The sequence below is a fragment of the Gracilinanus agilis genome, unplaced genomic scaffold, assembly GCF_016433145.1.
Source record: "Gracilinanus agilis isolate LMUSP501 unplaced genomic scaffold, AgileGrace unplaced_scaffold10899, whole genome shotgun sequence".
NCBI lineage: Eukaryota > Metazoa > Chordata > Mammalia > Didelphimorphia > Didelphidae > Gracilinanus > Gracilinanus agilis.
Window position 1 is genome coordinate 1 of NW_025341253.1, and position 9,493 is coordinate 9,493.

The window sequence follows — 9,493 nt, forward strand, 5'->3', positions numbered from 1 at the left end:
CCCCCGCCCCCTTCCTCCCGCTCGGCCGCGGTTGTCGCTGCTGACGCGGCGTACTCTGCTCCTTTCCACCTCCTTCCCTCCCTGCTTCCTTTCCTCCGAACCCCGCGCCGCCTCCTCGCGCCTTCCCAGGCCCCCGGGGGGACTGAGTGCGCGCGGCTGCTGCTGCGGCGGCGAGTATGGGGAGAGGGCTGAGAGCTGGCAGGAGGATGCAGACGCAGCAGCTTCTGGGGCTCTGCTGAGCTGGCGGGGATGCCAAAATGTTTCTTTCTCCCATCCTCAACCAACTCTACCCCCAGCCCACTAAATGAAATAAACAAACTAGCAAAAACCAAACAAACCCAGAATAAAAACCACCCCACTCTAACCATATCCTCCGCACTTTCCAACCCTCCCCCCCCACCTTGAGGTAGTGTGCGTATGTTCACATGGTTGCTTTTGCACTTGTGTTTTTTCCCTTCAGTTTACGAAACCTTTAGCTCTCTTCCTCTTCTTCATCCGGTCTACCAACCGTAATCCCCCTCCCCATTGTCTCAAGACTCCACCCAGACTCCTACACCGAACGCCACCCCTCCTACCCAGCTCTCCGCACAGCTCTTTCCTCTTTCTGACCCGTGCTTCCACAGCACCCGTAACATTCACTGCCCGTGCTCTCTCCCTTTGTATTAAGCCAGACGCTCCCTCACCTTGACCCTACTCCCTCTCTCGTTTCGCTTTTCCGGACTCTCTCTCTCCTTGTCTTTCTACCCCTTCCTCTGCTTTCGTACACACGTCTTCTCCCGGATAAACCTTGCAAAACATTACTTGCTCCCTCCTTCCAGTTCTCCAAGTCTTATATATATTTTTTTCTACAAGAAACCTTTTCCGATGCTTCTTAAACGCTAGTTTCTTCCCTCTGGTTAATTGTCTCCCATTTATCTTGTATATATCATGTTTTTGTACATAGTGCCAACTCTCTCGCCTAGACTACTCTTTGAGATCAGGGATTGTCCTTTACCTTTCTTTGTATACCCCCAGCACAGTGTCTGGTACGTGGTGAGCAATTAGTAAAATGATTGTTAACCGACTGCCAGCCCTAGGATTCTCTGTCTACTCAGCTTTTGTTATTTACTTTTTTCTTTTATTCCATCTCTGCCCCTTTTCTCTTTACTTTATTCACCTTTCCTAGACTCTTCAGCACCCCTGTTTTTCTGAAGAGGGTCCATCCAAGTTCTTCCCATAATGTGAACTGGATTTTTCCAATATGATCAAAACTGACAGTCCAGTGGAGACTAAATCTGGTCACAAAAATGTGTTAGTAAAAGTAGAGTGGAAACATCCCCTCAAGCACTGTTATTGAACATGTTTATGACTGTGCAGTGTTTGGGTTTAGCCATGATTGAAAAATGGGTTCGAATATGGCTCCAAGCTGTAATGTGGACAGGGCCTTTGAATGTGTCATTGAATCATATGGTACAAAATCAGTCATCCTGAAGCAAACATACTTTTAAAGCTACCTTTAGAATTTATCCAAAAATGATGAACTCTTTTCTCAATAAAGAGAGGTTTGGTCAGTTGTTATAATAGTGTACATTTTATTATTCACTAGCTTAATTATTTTGTCTTTTTCTCACCTGCTTGTCAGGAAAGGACTAATGTCCTCTATTTTTTTAACCTCTTTCACCCCCTCAACCCCTACTTTACCCCAAATTTTTTTCAAATCCACACAACAAAACTTACCATAGTAGCTAGAGCACTCAATTCTTGTTATTCCTGTTACAGTTTACTATACTATAAACAATTTAACAATTTATTATATATTGTATTACATTACTCCTTCATAGTTTATATGTATGTATCTGTTTCATTATTACCTCCCCACCTTCAATACTGTATTTTCCTTAAGGGCAGAAACAGTATCATACAAAATTATATCCTATCTACTCCAACCCTTTCCTCAAAACCTCACCCCTTGTCTTATTACCACTTTCAGATGAGGAAACTGAAGCTACAAAAGATAAAGTGACTTCCTCATAATAAGAGTTGTGACAAAGCTGAAGACTGGACTTCAAGTCTTTAAGTACTCGACTGTTTTTCATTAGTTGCCTTCACAGGCTAGCATACACCTAGCATAGTTCCAAGGAGAAGTGCTGAATAGATCATTATTGACAACTCCAATGAATTGAAAAGAATATAGGACCTAGAGGCAGAGGTCCTTGGTTTATTAAATCTTTGTTCTGTTACTTAATGCCTATGTGACTTTGAGCTCATCTTTATGGATCTCCATTCCTCACATATAAACTGGAAGAGGCTGTAGAGAGTGAGTTGCTAGTATCTTGAGGCCTCTACAAGCCCTATGATTCTAATCAAGACTGATATCAATCAATCAATAAACATTTAATAAATGCCTGCTATGTATGAGACACTGTGATAAATTTTGGGATTACAAAAAAAAAGGGCAAAAGACAGTCTCTGCCTTAAAGGAGTTCATAAACTAATGATCTAATCTCCTTCAAAGAACAAAAAATAATTAGTGCTCTTTTTTTTTAGTGCTCTAGATTATTATCTAGATAGAAATCTAACAAAAAATATAGTAAAAGAGAGTGCACTGACTCAGTATTGTCCTCACTCCCTCAACATAAGGAAAGACAGCTTTCACATGAATTAAAATCCAGCAAAGGGGGTTCCAAAAAATTTAGAGTGAGATATCTGAGTCAACCACCAGATGGCACTGATTGAGCTTTCTCCACCAAGATAACTAGTCATTTTGCCTTTGGGAGAGGGGGTAGACAATAGAGGGGAGTGCAGGGGAGCTGAAGGTGGCTTTTAGCTTAACCCCACACTGTAACTTCCCAAAACAGTCTAGTAATGATTATTAGTATTAATTAGCATTAAGATGACAATCACTTCAATTATATTGGCTCAGCCCACATGTCTTGGAATAATTCTCTGTTTCTTTTCCCTGTACTCAACAAATTCAGGCAAACAGCATATAAACTACTGCAACTTAATTATAGTAGTGTGAAAGTAAAATCAACACACTCTCCTAAACTTATCCAGCCACTTTCTCCACCCCTCCCAACTTGTTTTTCTGTGCTAGGGATTTCCACACACTCCTGGGATTTCCACACAATCTTGGGGCTACTAAGGGTGTGGGGAAAAGGGAATATGGAGGCAGATTCTCCTAAAGACAATGCAGGGTTGAAGAGCAGAGCCCCAGTAAGTTTCTAACATATACAAGACAGAATTTTTGCAATTCTTCTGGGTTTTCAGTAAGCTCTGGGGTATGGCTAATTAGCTTTTTTCTTGAGTCCAACTCACTTCTCCCAGTCCCACCAGTGTCTCTTCTCCCAACCATTCTGTTGTCAGCTTGCCCAGGCCAGGAAGCATCGATAATTCAGACAGTCCTAATAATTGTTCATCACTTCCATCCTCTTTATAAAATGATCTTTGTGGTGGGGACAGACTGGGGGAAGGTGTATTAATATGATTTCCAAAGCAGTTCTTTAAAGTAGAAATATTCCAGAATCTATTTTGCTTTGTTCTTTTTTCTCAATCTTTAGAGGTCTTTAGAAAATGCAGAGAGACAGACAATGAAGCAAAACTGCCATAATTATAAAAGCAACAGTGAGAAATTGTTATTTAGCCATTTCAGACACTTCATGGTCCCATTTGGGATTTTCTTAGCTAAGATTTGCTATTTAAGGAGACTTGACATTTCCTTCTCTAGTTCATTTGACAGATGAGGAAACTGATACAAATAAGAGTTAAGTGACCTGCCTAGGGTCACACAAATGTTAAGCATCAGAGGCCAGATTTCAATTCAGGTTCTCCTGACTTCAGGCCTCAAACTCTATCCACTGTGCCACCTAGCTACTCGATAGTGACAATTATAATAGTAGTAACATTAAGGGGAACCATGATTCTAAAAGGCTAAGAAAATTCATTAATCCTATTCCAACTACAGTTTATTTGCATGCAATAAAGTGGACCAGAGACCAAGACAGAAGGTAAAGGTTTAAAAAAAAAAAGTGGCCCTGCCCACACAGGGACAGGAGCCACCTTCAGCTCACTTCACCAGTTTCTCAACATCTCCATCATGTCCTTCAGTGCTGACCAGACTGCTGACTTCAAGGAGGCTTTCCTCCTTTTTGACAGGACTGGCAAAAGCAAGATCACACTAAGCCAAGTTGGTGATGTGCTTCATGCTCTAGGTACCAACCCAACCAATGCAGAGGTCAAGAAGGTTCTGGGAAACCCCAGCAATGAAGAAGTGAATGCCAAGAAAATCGAGTTTGAGCAGTTCTTGCCCATGATGCAGGCTATTTCCAACAATAAGGACCAGGGAAGTTATGAAGACTTTGTTGAGGGGCTGCGTGTCTTTGACAAAGAGGGCAATGGAACAGTCATGGGTGCTGAACTTCATCATGTGCTAGCTACATTGGGTGAAAAGATGAAGGAAGAGGAGGTAGAAGCCCTGATGGCAGGTCAAGAAGACTCCAATGGCTGCATTAACTATGAAGCCTTTGTCAAACACATCATGTCCATATAAATGGAACTCTCAAGAACAAGAGATCTCTATGAAGACTGACTGGAAACTAAGCCATAAACTTTAGGAACATTCATACTCAACTCTCCAGATCAGTTGACCAACAAGACAAGAGAAACCAAAGAAATTTGGACTATGTTATATTGAAGGCCTCCCCAATTTTTTATGTGCCTTTCTCTTTTCCTTCTGAATGCGCAAACTATGTCTCTACTACACAAGGTAGATGTTTGCAGAAGTAAACAACTTGGACAAAGTTTCTACAGGTCTCAAGTCTGAGTTATCTCTCTTTCTATGCTATCTACCACGGGTAGATGTGTACCCTTGAAAGAATGAAACAATCAATAAATCACTTTGGTCAGTCAAAAAAAAAGTGGCCCTCTGAAAGGATGAATACCTATTAGTTTTCTCCATAATACTGATTAGACACACCCTTCTCTCTCCCCTCCTGTGACAGGAATTCTTTGTCCCTAAAAGGAAATAAAGCTGTTCAGGACTTGGTTGGCCCAGGGTGTAACTTCTTGGTCACCTAAAGTTATAAAAACTCCCAGCCAAGTCAGAGTCTTGGGTACTCCAATATGGATTCCTAAAGACCACCTTAGTTACCATGGCTTCACCACATTCTTCTCTGATGGATGATTAGACTGATTTCCAATTAAACAAAAGGGTAACCCATCCAGAGAACTTTAACTATGGTATCTTTGTTGCATATCCTTTCTTTGTTAGAGCAAAGTAAGCCCCTTTTTATTAACTGTTTGATGATATGCAAGTGCCTCATTTTTTCCCCACCAAAACCTTATCTAAGAGAATATTGACATCAGGCCTATCTCTAATAACTTTCGATCTTTAAGAGGAAGAGGTTGAGGTTAAGAGCAATAATGAACCTTCTGAGTTACTCTTACTCATTTGGATCTGCTCTAGGAGGAGAACAAAGGAGTGTATATTTATCCAAATCCAGCCAATCTGTAATCCATCCTGTTTTATCATTTGGTCTAAAACCCTTTGGTCTGTGTTATTCCTGTCTCTAACCATATTTTCCTTTTGTAAGGTACTTAAAAAATCATTCCAAAGTCATTTTATCTGTAATATTTGTGAATTTTACTCACAACAACTAAGTATAAGGGAAGTAGAAGAGTGGCAAGCAAATCAGTGATAAAGCTATTTTGAGACCCAGGTTAAAATGATTCTCAGCAATAGATTCTTTCCATTTCTCTATATTGCCTCTGATTATGCTATTATACTGTCCCTGATCACTAAAGTTTTGCCATATATTGGGAATACCTGTTCCACTGTGTTCATAGCTATTCCCCATTATTCAAGTTGGTTATGATAGCCAGTCTTCTCCCAAAAGTCTTCCTGGATTGATTAGGTGAGACTGATGGCCCCAGGCTGAATTTAGAATTTCCATAGTTTATCCCTGCCCTCATATTCTACCCCAATAATAGAATCATTGCTGACCAACTCAAATTATTTCTGCTCCTGATGTGTATTTTAAGTGAATATGTATTGTTGTCTACTTATGTATTGGGCTATTGCTTTTATTTTGTCATATTTATATTCTTATTTGCCTGAGATTGTTTTCTTAGATTATAGAAAGGCAGGTAAACAAAACTGTGCCTTTATAATTTCCTTTGTGCAATACCTAATACAACTCTATACACAATCATGTGTTAATAGTTGGGTTTTGATGATTATTTTCATGAAAACAAAAATGAAAGACTCTCATAGTGGAATAGATTGTGTCAGAGTAACTCTGCAAGCATCAGAAGTTTGAGGGACCATTGGTTCCTACCTGTGAATGAATGAAAGTGTTTAAATGCTCACAACAACCCTGGGAAAGTGCTTTTATTGTCCCAATTTTATAGTTGAAGAACTTAGGCAATTGGTCTGTCCACTTGCCAAGAGTCATACAGGTAACAAGTGTCTGAGACAGGATTTGAACTCAGGTCTTCCTGGCTCCAGGTGTATCACTCTATCCACCATGTCACTAGCTGTCACTAGTGACTTAGGTCTTCTAGATTATAGTCTCTGGAATTTTGGTTATGACAATGGAGCAGCAGATGTTTCTAGTATGGCACAGAAAAGAAAGAAAATTCAGCTTTGAAATCCAGAAGTCCTGGTTTCAGACCTTTGCTTTTATTATGTGACTAAGGGTAAGTCACTTACATAGTGACTCCTTGATGAGTCCAGCTCATGAAATTATTTGTGGATCAAGGAATGGGATAAGAGGAATGAGGTTGGGATCAGGAGAGTCATAGATAGACTTACAGACAGACCCATGGCCTCATACTGATCAGTGACAAAGTTTAATGATTTCAGGTATATACTTATAGAGAAAGTGATGCAGACTAAGGGATTAGGTAAACCTTTTGCAAGGATAGTGGTTAGTAGTGATTTACAAGATGGAGACAATGGGTTTAGATTACCTCGGTAATCTCTAAACAGAGTTTTCTATAGGTGATAATTCAATATGTCAAAGTGTAACCAACTAATAGAGTTTCTCACAGAATTCCTGCATCATTAATTTCTTGGAAGAACATACAGTATTTACAAAGTACAGCACAGAGGGGTTAGAAAGGAGGGGTTTGGTGGCCTCATGTGATGCCTAGACTATACGTCTAGCTGTTTCTAAGTTATGGCTGTGATTTTACTGGGGCCTACACTACGGGGGCTACAACTCCAGACCATTCTCTAAAGGTATGTTAGGAAGAGATCTGTGATCTGCTTTAATGAAGGAAATTTCAATACCAGAAGTGCCCTACTCAAGTGAAATCACAGCTCTGTTACCCCAAAACTTCCCTATTCTCTAGGTTCAATGGGCTGTTATTAATATAGCAAATAAAACTATTTTTATGATGATCTTTTTTATTTATTAAACAAACTTTTTTATTTATTTCTTATTATTTATATACATTATATAAAATTTTATTTTTATTTATTATACAAACTTAGTTGTTGTTTTAAGATAAAGAAAAAAATATTGCCTTCTATTATGAGGTATCCTGGTAGTCATGAAGAATAATCTGGAAGGAAACAATGGCTGCTTACTACAATTACCATCTCTAGCCTCAAGGAAGAGAGTTCTAAATTTATTCCAGTTATATGAATGTGGGTAGTTGTTATATGTGTATATAGTTTTGTTTTTTGGATATACATGTATTGTGTTGTCTATGTGTGTGTATACGCGCGCATGTGTGTGTGTGTGTGTGTGTGTGTGTGTGTGTGTAGCATCTAGGTGGTAAGTGGATAAAATCCCAGGTCTGGAGTCAGGAAGTTTCATATTCTGGAGTTTAAAGTAGGTCTCAGACACTCACTAGCTGTGTAATCCTAGGCAAATCACTTAATTCTGTTTGCCTCATTTTCCTCATGTGTAAAATGCTCTGGAGAAGGAAATGGCAAACCACTCCAGGATCTTTGCTAAGAAAATCCCAAAATGGAGTCGTGAAGAGTCAGACATGACTGAAACTACAGAACAACAACTACTACTACTACATACACACTATTAGATGTTTCTCAATCTGTTTGCTACCAAGCACATTCTTAGACATTCTAAAAAAGGTAGTCATGTAATATGACTCTGGATAAGTCACTTTATCTCTTTTAAGTCTCAACATTTTCATCTGAAAAATTAGGGGGTTGGCTGGATTTGTTCAGTTGTATCTGGTTCTTTGGTTTTCTTGGTAAAGATACCAGAGTGGTTCGCCATTTCCTTCTCCAGCTCATTTTACAGATGAGAAAACTAAGGCAAAATAGGTAAAATGACTTGCTCAGGTGAAGTCTAATTCAGACTCAACAAAATGAGTCTTTCTGACTCCAGACCTGGTGCTTTATCCACTGCACCACCTAGCTTGCCCCTTGGCTGGATTAAATGATTTCTAAAGTCCTTTAGAGCCTTAACCTTTCATGATTTAATGAAGAACCCAGACTTCTGCCATTTGACTGGAGGAATAGGATGCCTAAAGGAGTTTCCCCCCAAGCCTCTGCTATATGAGAGCCTCCAGCTTCAAATTTTATTTAGCAATGAGTGACAGATAATGCTTCCTGGGGTGAAGGATATGTCTGGACTGTGATCAGTAGAGAAAAATGGATTTGTACAACAGAAGGGAAAAAAAAAAGGAAGACTTGGGTGAGAAAAGAAGCCTCCTCTTCTATCTACCCAGCTAAAGTCAGGGCTATGTACAGGAACAGATGGAGTCTCAAAGGCAGGCAGTTAGTGAGCCTGAGGAATTTATATGGTCGATATTTTTTTATAGAAATGTATATTCTGATTCGTATTAGAGGCATAGATATAGAACCAGAAGGAACCTCAGAGGTCATCTAATCCAATTTGGTCGTTTTCTGAACATAGAAACTGAGGGCCAAAAAAATTAAATGATTTGCCAAATATCTCATGGCATCTAAGTGTCAGACTGAAGATTCAAACCCAAGTCTTCAGACTCCAAATCCAGAATTCTTTCCACCAATCAAATGGGCTGCCTCCAATTTTCTTCCCAAGTGTCAATGCAAATATAAGTCTCAGTGTGCAACTGGGAATTTTAACACTTTGTTGTGGCCTAAGTGCAGAGGTGACATGCCCACTTCCTGTTGCTCCTGGAGATTGTTTATGTAGGACACCCACATCCTGTAATTCTCTACTAGAGATCATCAGAAAAAAAAAATTTAAAAAAAAAAAAAGCATTTTTTCTGGATAACACTGTGAAATTGCAGTTTTATTTTCTGTAACAGCAAATAGTCTGCATGAATCTCAGAGTTGAAGCCTGATACCTGGCCTAACTTTGCTCTTTGGGGGAGAATAGTGCCAGCCAAGGTGGAATTTTTGTGTCACATATGACTCTTGCTACAATTGCTGCCAAACTGCCAATGACTGGCATAGAAACCCAAGAGCTTCGGGAATATCATCATCCCTCAGACCACACATCCTTCTCTCTCTCTCTCTCTCTCTCTCTCTCTCTCTCTCTCTCTCTCTCTCTC

The 9,493-nt window shown here is 39.8% G+C and overlaps 1 protein-coding gene across 1 annotated transcript; it reads left to right on the forward strand.

Moving 5' to 3' along the window:
• The first annotated feature begins 4,039 nt into the window (after positions 1–4,039).
• LOC123253940 (myosin light chain 1/3, skeletal muscle isoform-like) lies at positions 4,040–4,895 on the forward strand. Its single transcript, XM_044683027.1, has one exon. The coding sequence runs from the start codon at positions 4,076–4,078 to the stop codon at positions 4,526–4,528; it is 453 nt and encodes a 150-aa protein (XP_044538962.1). The 5' UTR covers positions 4,040–4,075; the 3' UTR covers positions 4,529–4,895.
• Positions 4,896–9,493: the final 4,598 nt, after the last annotated feature.

What these genes read in the sequence shown, in the direction of transcription:
- LOC123253940 (XM_044683027.1), top strand. Translation starts at nt 4,076, where the DNA reads ATGTCCTTCAGTGCTGACCAGACTGCTGACTTCAAGGAGGCTTTCCTC.